The sequence below is a fragment of the Electrophorus electricus genome, chromosome 15 (genome assembly GCF_013358815.1).
Source record: "Electrophorus electricus isolate fEleEle1 chromosome 15, fEleEle1.pri, whole genome shotgun sequence".
Lineage (NCBI taxonomy): Eukaryota > Metazoa > Chordata > Actinopteri > Gymnotiformes > Gymnotidae > Electrophorus > Electrophorus electricus.
In genome coordinates this window covers 642826-658040 of record NC_049549.1, presented here as the reverse complement: position 1 = coordinate 658040, position 15215 = coordinate 642826, and the positions used below count along the sequence as shown (strand labels likewise).

The following is a 15215-nucleotide window of genomic DNA, read 5'->3' as shown; positions in this document are numbered from 1 at the left end:
CACACACATGAGAAAATCAACCTCCCCAAAGGCGTTATAGTTATCATCAGCAAAACCATCTCTGCTTCTCACACACACACACACACACACACACACACACACACACACACACAAAATGAGCATTTATTAATCTTCCTATTGCAGGAATCTTGTAGAAATGTCAAATTCGATGTTCAAGTGATTTTTATCAAAATTAACCAGGATGTGAAAAGGTCAGAACTCTTATCTGAAATGCTTTGTTTTCTCAGGAGGAGATTTTGAGTAGATGAGTACCAGCTGTGAGAAGAAATGTTGGTTTTTCTCATTGATTCTATCTTTTTTTGGTAAACGTTTGGTGGAAATTCATTTATAAAGTGTTCAGTAAAAACATAAATTGTTTCTAAGTGTGAATATTGCTAAACGTAATCTTTTAGACTTGCAGCAACTAGAATAGTCCGTGTGACATCTTGAGTGGCCACTCTACCGATAATTAATCACGGGCGAAAAAAACAAGGACACGGAGCTTAAGTGAATTGATTTATAGGCCATTATTTGAATTCTGTGCGTTTAACAGTGCTGCAGTTGCAATATTTCGCCAGCAGACGTCACTATATACGGATTAGAGAAACTTTTTTTTTTTTTTTTTGCATTAAAACTACATAAAACCAACGATTTTTGAAGCTGACAGAAAATTATGAGACCAAATGTAACGACACCAAAATCTTTTAAATAAAATAAACATTCAGGATTTCCTAATTCTGACACTCTAAACACGGCATGTTAGAGTACTGATAAAAGGTTGTCCGAAGAAGGGATGAGTAATCCGTAAGTAAAATAACCACTGGCGCGTTTATTACATTTATTTATTTATTTTTCACAGCCAAACACTTGCAAAGGGTGACTGCGCTTCATGTGTATTTGCTGTGTCCTTGTTATCAAATGATCTGCCGAATCTAAACCATTAATTCACCTGTCAGAAGTAGAACTAGCATTTTTAAGATTTGATTGATTATAATTGATTATAGATTCAGACACAGACACAGACACACACACACACACACACACACACACACACACACATACACACACACACACACACACACACACACACACACACACACACACAAACAATTGTTGTATTACGCTGTTTTGTGTGTGTGTGCCCAGACAAATGGCCTACGTGGTAGAATTTTAAACGGCTGTAGACTAAAGTTCTGTGTATTTGCAGTATCACATGTACCTGAAATAATACTCAGTGAAAATGCAGTATCACATGTACATGTCTGAAGTCAATTATATGAAGCAATAGTGCATCCCCTTGTTTAGAATATCTCAACTATCAATCTGTTTCTGAATACAGAAATAAAATCTACTTTATTTATAATTACAAACCGTAATTCCTTCTCGTATAATAATAAAAATATATAATAATAAAACAATAATAAAATAATAAAATTGCATACTCCTGTTAGTAACGGCATTCCCACGCTCTGGTGCTGAAAACATAGGCCTAGCTATCCAAGCTACGGAGTGTCAGACAAATTATTATTATTATTATTATTATTATTATTATTATTATTATTATTATTATTATTATTATTAGTAGTAGTAGTAGTAGTAGTAGTAGTAGTCACTGATAACTAGCCCAACTTTACCAGACGTACGTTCGCTAGGTTAGCCATCAAAGGTAATATTTTTCTTACTTACTTTCTCTTCTAAACTAACTACACAGATAATGTTTTAAAAACTACTAATAACTAAAATAACATTTATCTGTTCGTTTGCTAGCCAGTTTCTCGTCGCTAGCTAGCTAGGTTATATTTTCCACTAATAATTCTTAGCCAATAGCTAATTAGCCAACGTTAGCTGTTGTAGCTATTTCTAGTAAAACCACAATATTGTTTTATATCACCATGTCACTAGCGTATATCACTAATAACGTGACTGAATATTGTTTTATATCACCATGTCACTAGCGTATATCACTAATAACGTGAGTGAATATTGTTTTATATCACCATGTCACTAGCGTATATCACTAATAACATGACTGAATATTGTTTTATATCACCATGTCACTAGCGTATATCACTAATAACGTGACTGAATATTGTTTTATATCACCATGTCACTAGCATATATCACTGTAATAACGTGACTGAATATTGTTTTATATCACCATGTCACTAGCGTATATCACTGTAATAACGTGACTGAATATTGTTTTATATCACCATATCACTAGCGTATATAACTGTAATAATGTGACTGAATATTGTTTTATATCACCATGTCACTAGCGTATATAATTGTAATAATGTGACTGAATATTGTTTTATATCACCATGTCACTAGCGTATATCACTGTAATAACGTGACTGAATATTGTTTTATATCACCATGTCACTAGCGTATATCACTGTAATAACGTGACTGAATATTGTTTTATATCACCATGTCACTAGCGTATATCACTAATAACATGACTGAATATTGTTTTATATCACCATGTCACTAGCGTATATCACTAATAACATGACTGAATATTGTTTTATATCACCATGTCACTAGCGTATATCACTGTAATAACATGACTGAATATTGTTTTATATCACCATGTCACTAGCGTATATCACTAATAACATGACTGAATATTGTTTTATATCACCATGTCACTAGCGTATATCACTGTAATAACATGACTGAATATTGTTTTATATCACCATGTCACTAGCGTATATCACTGTAATAACATGACTGAATATTGTTTTATATCACCATGTCACTAGCGTATATCACTGTAATAACATGACTGAATATTGTTTTATATCACCATGTCACTAGCGTATATCACTAATAACATGACTGAATATTGTTTTATATCACCATGTCACTAGCGTATATCACTAATAACATGACTGAATATTGTTTTATATCACCATGTCACTAGCGTATATCACTGTAATAACATGACTGAATATTGTTTTATATCACCATGTCACTAGCGTATATCACTGTAATAACATGACTGAATATTGTTTTATATCACCATGTCACTAGCGTATATCACTAATAACATGACTGAATATTGTTTTATATCACCATGTCACTAGCGTATATCACTAATAACATGACTGAATATTGTTTTATATCACCATATCACTAGCGTATATAACTGTAATAATGTGACTGAATATTGTTTTATATCACCATGTCACTAGCGTATATCACTGTAATAACATGACTGAATATTGTTTTATATCACCATGTCACTAGCGTATATCACTAATAACATGACTGAATATTGTTTTATATCACCATGTCACTAGCGTATATCACTAATAACATGGCTGAGAGGAGCAGTGGTGTAAGAGATGTTAGTCTCAATGGAGATGATGAAAATGAGGAAACCACTGAGGTAGGCTAAACGACGATCCTGTGATTTTATTGTTTGTCCGTTAGTGACTATAAAAGCATCGGTGGAAAAATTTGCAATAGCTAAAATCTTACTAGTACTGTATGTGACTAGTTAGCTAAGAGCTATATGATTATTTTTGGAGACTTGGTGGAGTGGTAGTGTTGTTTCCATCCTTTGAAGGTGTTCCTGAGTGCATTTGTTCAGCATGAACAGCTTGGTCTAAGTTTTTATGACAGTAGAGATTATACCTTGCACTTCATGCCTGACACAGTGGATGACACGGACCTCCATTTATTGGATAGAGGTAAACAAACAGACAACGCCCCCCCCCCCCTCAAATAGTAATGAGAATATTCTCTTAGGTTTATGTGTTCAGTATAGTAAAGATGTCCTCTTTGACATGCACATAAAGTGTACATAAATTTCCACTTGCACAGGTTTCACTGTAGCCTAATTGGTATTTGCGATTTGTCTTTTCCAGTGATACAGGAGATCAGCCCTCATGTCATCATTACCAGTGCAAAGCAAGAGCAAAACATGGCCCGTTTTATGAAAGGACTGGGTAAAAGACATGTGCTGCTCAGAGGGCCGCAGACAGTGGGAGTTACACATTCATAAATGCGTTTCTTTCTTAATTTCAGGATCAAATTCAGACTACAAGCCAGAAATTGTTGTGTATCCCCATGCTGACTTTGGTAAGCATAGCCGCATTACAGTCTGCTGTGCAGCATCATATGACCTCTGTGGAGCACTGACATGCAGAATATAAATCATTACATAAATCATTCCCAGCAATATTCTAAGTGACTTTGCAAGTAAAACTCTTACAGGGTATTTCTAAACATTTCACCTCTGTGTACAGCTTCATTTTTTTAAAATGAAAACAGCAAAGGCTGCACACATTTATATGCAGATTTATGCAAAATATCTATAAAAATATTTGCATCCTTCTTTTCCTGTTAGTGTAGCGATGTAGTTGATATGTAAATAGTACATGGCTGGGTCTGCGTAAAGCCTGTGTGCGACAGCCCGCGCCTTTCGCTGCTCTGTGCTGCAGGCGTGGAGGTCAGCAAACAGAGGCTGCTGTCTGCACATCTTCCCTTCATACCTTCATCCATCACTGAGCAAGAGCGCATTTCCTATCTCACCTCCTGCATCCCGTTCGACTCTGTGATGATGGTGAGACCCTCGTGCCCCAGGTGTCTGTGGTGAGCAAAGTATTTCAGTGTCACGGAAATACAGTCACTGAAAGTGATTCAGTGACTTTTCAGCCACTGAAGTACTTTGCTCAAGTGGGTGAAGTATTTCGGTGACTGCTCCGACACAGAAACGCGTTGCTCCCACACACAGGTTCTTGTCTTGTTGTGCTCATGTGTCGAGCCTGTCGAGGGTTTGATGAAGCTCTTAGGCGCTTCCGATAAAGGTGCTGAACCCAGTCCGTTCTTTCCGTAGCTGCGGACGGTAGGAGCGCTCCTGAAGTGTCTGGACAGGAGAAGGGTTGGCGTGGAACTGGAGGACAGCAGTGTAGGAGTTCCCATACTGCAGTTTCTCACCTACACGCTGTATGGCATGCAGAATGCTTCTTTGGTTGTTCACTCGTAACATTTGTATTTTTTTTTATATTTTACTATTTTAATTGGTTGGCTCTAAATAGTCTTAACTGTTTGTTTTCTATATTTCATTGTTAAATTTTAAGCTGAAAGGACACATCTTAATAATGATAATATTTGTAAGAATATGGAATGGATTTTTAAATGTTTTCAAGTGTTGGGTACGCTGTTTCCTTTCTCTGTATTTTAACAGAATGGATGTGGTGTATGTTGACAGGGACACATACAGGTGCGCTGTAGTGTTACTGTAACATTTTACAGAATAACCAACCACTTGTGCTGGCAGTTGTATGTGATTTGTTGGTTTTCTCTATTACGTGTCCTCAGCGTTCTCCAGATCTTCAAATCTGAGCTGCACCCTTCTGTCTACAAGCTCCAGTCAGGAGAGAAGGAGGGTCTGAGTCTATATGGTATAACTAAAGCTTTTCAGCTGTACTATTGTATATAACGGTGCCTGGCTTTGCTTGGAAAGGTTAAGACTTACAGTACTTGTTCATATTGAATTCAGTATTTTCTTTTGCATACTGTCAGGTGTAGAGAGTAAGGATGTGTGTGTGTGTGTGTGTGTGCGTTTTTGTGTGTGCATTTCAGGTATTCTGAACCGTTGCCGATGCAAGTTTGGGTCCAACCTTCTTCGGTAAAGCATCCATATTTCTTACCCCCAGTCTACAACCTCTTATCCACAACCACTGCTGTAAAATAAGCAGTGCTGTGAAGGAGTGCTGGGGTTTCCATGCCAACGCACATGCCGCCTGTTCTTTCCTCAAGGCAGTGGTTCCACAGGCCCACCAGAGACCTAGGTGTGTTGAGGAGAAGGCAGGAGGTGGTGCGTTTCTTTACGTCCCCCCGCAACTCTGAGGTCATGCGCATACTGCAAAGCTTCCTGCGCAACATCCGGAGCGTTCCGGTACGGACAGCAGCAGCTGGCATGGCCGAAGGGCATCTCAGAGTGATGTTCTGTGATGTCTGCACTCACCATCCAGTTTATTAGAAACGCAAACCTCCCATCCACTGCCACTGACCACTTTATCTGCATTATAAATGCATGTTGTAAGTGCACAATTATCCAGCGCACAGTTTTTGCATAACGGCCTTTACATTGGTGGCTCTCTGTGTAGCAGTGAGGCTGCTATGGTAGTGGGTGGGTTGTAGTTTGTAACTGTCTAGTCTACACATGCTAAAAATCATAGTTAAATTGAGTATATATCTGAAATGTTCAAATACATTTTACACATTTTTTTTTTTTTACAAATTTAGATTTTATACATTGCTTTAAAAAAATGGCAAAAACTGTTTTTTTAAAAGGTTATCTATGCAGCTTTAATAATTGTTTAATGTCCTTTCCCCCAAGATGTAATATATATAATAACTTCCTTTACAGACTTTGCTGCAAAGGATGTCTCTCTCTCATACCAAAGTCAGTGACTGGCAGAGTCTGTACAAGGTTAGCAACACCTCACTTGAACTTAGAGGCTCCACAGGATTTAAACAGACTGCTTTTTTTTTTCTTTTGATAAATCTTTGTGTCATTCTCCAGACTGTGTATAGTGCCGTGGGGATCAGAGACACAGTGCGCTCTCTGCCTCAGACCATTCAGCTTTTTCAGGAGATCAGTGAAGGGTTTGTGGATGATCTGCACTACATCGCCGCGCTCATTAGCAAAGTGGTGAGGCTTGAATTTTATACATTCTGTACATATTATATAAGATGTACAGAATGTATAAAATTCACTGTCTGTCTATCTATCTATCTATCTATCTATCTATCTATCTATCTATCTATCTATCTATCTATCTATCTATCTATCTATCTATCTATCTATCACTATATATATATATATATATATATATATATATATATATAGAGAGAGAGAGAGAGAGAGAGAGAGAGAGAGAGAGAGAGAGAGAAATACACACACACACACACACACACACACAATTCTATATATTTTCTAAAATAATTTTACCACTACAGAATCCCTTACTCAGTCCTGCTTGAACATTCAGGCATGTTTGTTTGCCTGTTTGTTGTTCTTTTGAGGTTTAGTCTAATTTAATATTTGGTATTTTTAATGATGATCTAACGTGATAGCCTGAGGACTGTTTGTAGTTGTCTTTTGCAGGTTGATTTTGAAAGCAGTTTAGCTGAGAATCGTTTCACCATTAAACCAAATGTTGATCCCGCCATCGATGAGAGTGAGTTTGCCACAGACTCTTCAGTTAAATTTGATTATTTTCAGATTCTTTTCTGCTTCAAACTGTGAAACAGACAATGTTAATCTGCAAAACAGTTATAGGTTACACCCTCCAGTCTGAACCAGGGTTTTTTCCCTCCCATGCTTTCAGAGAAAAGACGGATGATGGGATTGTCAGATTTCCTAACAGATGTGGCCCATGCCGAGCTGCAGACTCTGGACTTGCGTTTTTCTACTTGCAGTGTTATCTACATTCCCCTGGTCTGATATCAGTACTGCTGTTCTCATTACTTTCAAGCTCGCAGCATTTTCTAACCTGATCCTCAGGGACCCCCCAGTCCGCATTTTTGCTCAGCCCTCTCTCCCAGTTCAAATGAAGAATGGCTCAGTGTTCTTGCTCACTGGAGCAGGTGTGTTGGGAGCTGGGTTAGAACAAAAAAAAAAGGGGGACTATTTTGGGGTTGCTGAAAACCAGGTTGATAAATCATTGCCATCGCAATTCTGGAACTTAATCCATCTATGGAAAGCTTCCATGTGGCAAAGATGTCCTACTATCTTATTGTATATTACAAATTTAAACGATACTGTCCAAGGTTTGTGGTTATATTATGTGGTTTCAGATGATGTAGTACTAAAGAGAGTTTTATGACCTTGAACTGAAAGAGTCAGAGAGATGCACCTCTGCTCAAGGATGATTTGTCTGACTGTGTCCTACAGATCGGATTTCTTCTTTCAGTACCTCGTCTGCCTAGCATGGTGGAGAAGGAGACCTTTGAGATTGAAGGCCTCGATTTCATTGTGGGTGGCTGTCAAAGAAAATATTGCATGCTTAAATTATTCCACTGACTCATGCAAAATACTAACGAGTTAAAGTGAAGAATAATCTCCCTTCAGCATTGATGGATGATTGCAATCTGAGAGACCTGCAGTAGATGATGTGTGTCTGCCTCTGTGATGTGTGGTGTGTGTGTATATGTGTTTGTGGCTTGCCTGGTTTAGTTTGTGTCTGAAGACCGACTTCACTATCGCAGTGCGAGAACTAAAGAGCTGGACAACATGTTGGGAGACCTTCACTGCGACATCCGAGGTGAACTGGGAGCTAAACTGGATTACCAGCCTACTTTACTCCATGCTAACAGACACGTGCGATGGTGCGTTTCAGACATGGAGACGGCGGTGATGACGCAGCTCCAGGCCACTGTCTTGCAGCGCGCCAGCTGCCTGTGTAAGGTCCTGTCCCTGTGTGCAGAGCTAGACTGCCTCATGGCGCTGGCTCAGGCCTCGCAGGACTACGGCTACTGTCCCGCAACGCTCACAACACACAGCAGACTGTCCTTGCACCAGTCCCGGTACATTGCTTTTGAGGTGGAAGATGAAGGAGCCACTCTGGTCTGATAGGTTCTCTGCTGCGCTTGTTTATGTCTGATCTCTTCCCCTTTCAGACATCCTCTGATGGAGATGTGTGCTCCAGTGTTCGTGTCAAATCCGTGCATCAGTTCTGAGACTGAGGGACGGGTCAAGGTGTTAACAGGCCCAAACTCTTCTGGCAAGAGCATTTACCTAAAACAGGCAAGAAAACACACACACACACACACACACACACACACACAGACTCCAGGCTCATTAACTCAACTTGTCACTAGTTAATGAAGCCAGTTACTGTATGCGTAAATGTATGCAGTGCATACAAAATGTTTTCCGACCCTTTCAGGTTTTCCACATGTTGGACTGATCTTAAAATGGACTCTCATGTATACTCTTTTTTTTTTCCTTTATCGATCCACAGACTCCACAGGGATACAGCAGAAATTGATTTAACAATAAAAAACAGATATAAAATTTAAATAGGTATTTTGATTTTTTGTTTGAACAATCGCAGTTGAGTTCAGGTGATCCTACCTCTGTTATTGGTCTTTGTAAGACTTCTACAAATGAATTGGAGTCCATCTGTGCCTAATTGAATTGATTGGACATAATTAGGAAAGACAAACCTGTTTACCAGTCTAGGTTTCACAGTTATTAGTACATGTTAGACTGAAAATCGAGCCATGAGGTTGAAAGAATTATACATAGGCCTGTGAGACAGGATTTTGTCAAGATGCAGGTCTGGAGATGTTTACTAGAAGGTTACTGTTGTATTGAATATGTCCAAGAGCATGGTAACCACCATCTTTCTCAAATGTAAGATGTTTGTACCATCAGTACTTTCCTAGAACTGACCACCTAGCCAAACTGAGAACTCAGGGATGAACAGGGTAACCAAAAACCCAACAGTCACTATGAATGAGATCAAGAGTTCCTTTACAGGAGGATAACTGTCAGTGCAGCACTACACAAATCAGGACACTGTGGTACAGTGGCCAGATAGAAGCCATTCCTTACCAAAAGGCCCATTAGATCCCATGTGGAGCTTCTCAAAAGGCCCTTGAACAAATTTCAGACCATGAAAAGCAAGATCGTCTACTCTTATGAAATAAACACAGTTGAACAATTTGGCCACAGTCCCCAGCAGTATATGGAGGATATCAGGCACGGAGCAGGACCTCGTTAATTCCATTCCCACCATCAAACACAGTGGTGGCAGTATCAGTATCAAGCATTGGGGATATTTTTCTGCAGCAGGGACTGAAAGACTATTCAGCATAGAGATGAGGAGGGATGCGGAAAAATCTACATCAATCCTGGCTGAAAACCAGTGCCTGAGATCTCGTCCTGGGGCAAAGGTTGGAAAAGGACCTGACTCATATCGCCAAGAACACACAGCCTTGGCTTTGGGCAAACTCTGTGGAGATCTTGGAGTGGCCCTGGACCCAAGAGAGCATCTCTGCAGAGACCTGAAAATGACTGTGCACAGACACCTTGGCTGAGTTTGAATGATTCTGCCAAGAGGAATGAGAGAAACCTCCAACAGAAAGCTGTGCCAAGGCTGTAGGATCATTCCAAAGAATACTTGAGCTTTTCATTGCTGCTAAAGGTGATTTAACCAAGTAGTATGTAAAAGGTATGAATCTTTCTGTAAATTGAATGTTTCCATTTTTTGTTTTTAATAAAGTTTCAAAACATTCCAAAAGACTGTTTATGCTGTCATTATGGAGTATTGTGTATATACCGATGAGGAAAAAAAATGTTTCATTAAATTCAAGTCTGAAACTAAAATGTCGGAAAACTTTCTCATTGCATTATATCTAGTCATACCTAGTGCTAAGCCATCAAACAGGTTGAAATTTATGTTCAAAAGTAGCTGACAGAAATTAGTCAGTGTTTTGAAATACAGGAATGTACATGGTTGATTTACACTGATGTTAAGATTTGAGTAGAAGTGTTTCTTGTAAGCAACCCCTTGAAAATAAGCCACTTAAACACTTAGAAGATGCTTATCTCATCCTGTGTATGCATGGACCATGTTGCTTACTAGATTTTGACTGGTTGGTGTAGGTGGGCCTGATTGTGTTCATGGCTCTGATTGGCTCTGATGTACCTGCAAAAGAGGCAGAGATTGGTCTGGTAGATGGCATCTTCACTCGCATGCAGAGTCGTGAGTCTGTGTCTGTGGGCCTGAGCACCTTTATGATAGACTTAAACCAGGTACAGCCCTCTAACACACACACACACACACACACACACACACACACACACAGAGACTCCAGGCTCACTAACTCAACGTGTCACTAGTTAATGAAGCCAGTTACTGTTCTGATCTGATGTAAATCTTCTGTTTCCCTACTAGATGGCAAAGGCTTTGAACCACAGCACTGGAAGGTCACTCGTGCTTGTGGATGAGTTTGGCAAAGGAACCAACACGGTGGGCCCAGACACCAGGAGAAGTACTCATAAGCAGATTAATGGAGAAAAATCACTGTGTGCGTGTGTGTGTGTGCATGTGCATGCAGGTCGATGGTTTATCCCTCCTGGCTGCATGTCTGAATCACTGGCTAGGCAGAGTTCCAGCCCAATGTCCTCATGTTTTTCTGGCTACAAACTTCCACGGTGTCCTGCAGCTGGGACTGCTTCCACAGACTCAGCTTCTGTCCCTACTGGTGTGTGTCCACACGCAAATGTATAGCACCTGGCTTATTAGAGTGGATTATTCAGAGCAAAATCCCTTGTATATTTATCAAAGGCTTTGTAAAATTAGTCTAATTAAACTATTAAAAGTCCCCTTCTGCTTTCCATATCAGGGGACTTTTAATAAAAACTCTTGCATGATTTTTAACCTGTCACAGTCCATCATTTACTTTTAATGAACCATACTGTGTAATGATCTTTTGAGTTTTATGATGGCAGGGCTCCAGTGACAGGTGTTGATCTGTGTACTCAGACATTAGAGACTGCTGTAGATGGGGAGGAGTTGGTCTTCCTCTACCAGCTGAAAGAGGGCATTTGCCAGTCCAGCTATGCCGCAAACATCGCCACGCTGGCAGGCCTGCCACCTGCCCTGGTACAGAGAGGGGTGGAGGTACATTTCTAGTACGATGTAGATAGTACCAGTGTTCCTACTAAAAAGGACCTACCCTTCGGAGAATAAACTGCTGAAAAGCTTTCTTGACATAAGCTTCATGCTGTGCGTTATTACTTGTCACATAGATCTTTTTTAACCCTTATGCAGGTATCAGATTTGTACAGAACAGGAAAGGCCATCAAAAGGCTTGACCAGCCCTCTAGTGATGAACACACTAACAGGTTTGTCTTAGACAGAAAACACAAAAAGGGGCTGTTGATATTTGCTCATTTTGGCCTGCTGAGATGAACAATTTTCTGTGGCAGTATCTGTCAGCTATAGTGCTGCTGTAGCTCATCCGGAGCGCAGCTGGTAGCGCTTGGCGCTAATGACACCAAGGTCATGGGACCGATTCCCAGGGAGTGCGCATACCGTCACACTGATAAATATGCATTTCACTCTGGGTTACCTGGTACGTGTCCCAAACGCCATAACTGTAGAGCTGTTTCTTATGGCTGCAATAGAAGTGATATTGTACTCTAAAACTGGAGGAGTATACAAATAATAATGCCACTTGGTTAGACCAACCACCTTCATTTCTGACAGTGAGAAGGTTTTCTCTTCTGTTATCTTGGTTATATTCTTCTCCTCTTCCTGTTATTGTGAAACCAGCTTTGGTGTTGATTTTACTGAACCTGGTCATAACCGTAGGTAACTGCGCGTTGTGCCTTTGTGTTTAGATGTGAAAGAGTGGTAGAAAAGTTCCTCAGCCTTGACTTGGATGACCCCTCCGTAGATTTGCACAGCTACATGAAAGACGAGCTGCTGCCCTCTACGGGAGAACTGCTGTGATGACAGTTCTGGGGCGTGGAAATGTTGGAAATGTTCATGGCAGTGTGAGCTTGCTAGTGGTTCTTTATAAGTACAAAGGTTGTGCTTTTACACACACAGTAAAGTTATTCAGAACCCTGACCAACCAACACAAGTAAACAACTTAAAATAAGATTTAAGTACTGTAAAACACAGGGTAGTGTTGTATTCCGTTAGTCAGTGGATTACAATTTTACAATTTAAATAGTTCTTTCACTCTGAATATTGAGGTTAGCTTTGCAATTACAAAGTGCAAAATGTTAGCAAAGATGTTTAATAATCTAGAAAACATTTTGGTTGTTATGTATTTACTAGTTCATTAATTTTATAACTGTTGATAAGTGGTATCATTCCTGTTAAACATATTTTAGTTAACATATTATTGCATTTTTGTAGATTTGTTTATATTTATTGGCCAGTTTTTATATATTACCAGTTGTATGTTTTTCAAAGTGACAACGTTGCCTTAGACTTTCCGGAGGTGAAATGGTTCACCTGTTGACTTTACTAAAAAATCTACTGTAAGTTTGTGCCTCGTCAGAACTGTGTGCTCCATGTTAGAAGCCACCATCTGCAAACCTGTTTTGGATAACTAAAGACACTTCTACTACCTGAAGACCACTTATGAACACAACATACCTTAAACAGGGAATGAGTGTGTGTGAAAAGCTCAGAGTTGGCCATTTTGGCCTGCCGAGTTAAAACAGAGTGGGTGAGAGCAAGCATGTTCTCTAGTTACCTGAAGAGGCCTAATCTACAATGTTGATTTGCCCAGAGCAAATGCCAGGGTAACGACTAACTGAACTCTTAAGTCTGCCTGCCTTACGTGATCCAAGTAAAAAGGGTGGTTGCCCGTGACTATACTCCGTGATCTGTAGATCCAAATGCATGGACACCAAACGCGTGGACTCACCCATCGTAGTACCAGGATGATAGTGTTGGCCACACATTGGTTTATCCCTCTGTAAGTTTGAATAAATAATCTTCGTGAGGAATTTCTTAATGTGTAATGTCTCTCATCAACTTCAAATAGAATTGTGCATTGTCCTCTTTATATAATGTAAAAAAAATAATGTGATAGTGTAATTAGGCATAACCTCTCACCACACTTTATAAGGTGCACTTTAAAATTATACTTAATCCACCTCTTCATAAGCACTAATGTCTTTGTCTTACTAATTCGTCTATCTTGCTCACACACACTCACTTTTTTGTGGTATGAACTGTGAGTCCTTTATCATTCTTGAAGTTGTTGGTTCAGTTAGAGTGGGACATTATGGAGCCAGGATTAGGAATGTCAGGCTAATATGATCCATTGACCTCTCCCGCCTTGTGTTTGCTGTTAGTAGGAGGGACAACAGACATTGGGAGTTATTGCCTTCATTAGAAATGGAGCCAGACTGTCTCCTATTACTATTACACATGCAAATCTGGTATAAAACACAACTTTCAATAGTCATTTTGCAGCAGGATATGCAGTAGCTTGTTTCAGATAATTAACCTAATGCTTTACCCTAAAGAGGATTAGAGGTAAGGTTAGGTGCTGAGAAAACCAAAAAGTGTCAAAACTAATGGTCAGAATGGCATTCAATTACATAACTGAGTTGTTAGAATAAACAACTCAATTTCATCCAAGGAGTACTAATCCATTATGATGTAAAACTGAACAAATGCCAAGATAAAGACAAACTAAGTAAAGGTGGCTGCTGTCAGACTCGGGGAGGGGGTGTGCTGGGCTTATCATGCTGAGATGAGCTACATATGTTATGCTGTACTTTCAACTTTTCTCATCACAGCCTCAAAAGTAAGCCATGGGTTAAGAAATCTCTAACACGTGCTAACGGAGAGAGCCACACAAACGAGAAGGCAGTTTTGGAGTTACGACATATCAGGACCACCTTAAGTCTTACTGAAAGGTCAGGTGTTTAATCTTAATGATGTGAGCTTAGGTTCTAATTAGTCAACAAGATTGGCCTGGGAAACGCTGGCAGGCAAGAGAAGCTTTCCTACACCAGGAGGGGCAGCTGCTACAGAGGCCCCACAGTGAATGTATTTGTATTTGAGAGGATCTAGCAACGTGTCATTGTCACACTCTTGTAGCTGGTTGCTAATATGAGAAAGGGGGGACAGCCAGTAACCTTCAGGTCCGTGGTGCCTCCACCGACAGACCTGCTCAGCCAAGCTGCTCACTGGTACTGGACACAGGCAAGCCAAGAAGTGAGATAAAAAAGATATGCGTTGCTGTGAAAATTGGATTTGTGTGAAAAAAGATGATTATGAGCACATTTTTACACATTTTATGTTCATACGTGTTTAAGTTTATTCACCCTTATGTCATTTCTCAAACTGAATTTTAAAAAGTTAGCATTCTTCAATAACATTTTGCACCAAACGATACAAATGGTTTAAGGTTCTTTTGCTTTATATTTTCCTAAAAATAAAAATAAAGAATGAAAATCTTATTTTGAGGTTTTTGGTTCATAGTCAAGCATTTGGTGTCTTTAACACCTGGTGATGAGGCTTCATCGGCTTAGCCCTCAATCTGCTACTTCCCAGTGTCCTTCCTGATCACATTTACTCACCTTTTCACTAATCCCTTAAAGTCTCCTTAATGCAGGTATAAATACCCACCCTTACACTGGGCACACACACAGAAGGGCAAGGCAAAACCTGTCATCCCTGGCCGACCCACTGATAGATGCCAAC

The 15215-nt window shown here is 39.7% G+C and overlaps 1 protein-coding gene across 1 annotated transcript; it reads left to right on the top strand.

Annotated features, from left to right (window-relative positions):
• The first annotated feature begins 3325 nt into the window (after window positions 1-3325).
• On the top strand, window positions 3326-12491 carry msh5 (mutS homolog 5). Its single transcript, XM_035534324.1, has 24 exons — window positions 3326-3397; window positions 3578-3701; window positions 3879-3959; window positions 4039-4092; window positions 4455-4576; window positions 4850-4959; window positions 5201-5236; window positions 5335-5417; window positions 5599-5644; window positions 5776-5914; window positions 6389-6451; window positions 6545-6673; window positions 7130-7202; window positions 7353-7462; window positions 7919-7999; window positions 8201-8288; window positions 8364-8550; window positions 8644-8770; window positions 10637-10786; window positions 10929-11003; window positions 11092-11238; window positions 11520-11657; window positions 11808-11881; window positions 12380-12491. The coding sequence occupies exons 1-24, from the start codon at window positions 3326-3328 to the stop codon at window positions 12489-12491; spliced, it is 2421 nt and encodes an 806-aa protein (XP_035390217.1).
• The last annotated feature ends 2724 nt before the right edge of the window (window positions 12492-15215 follow it).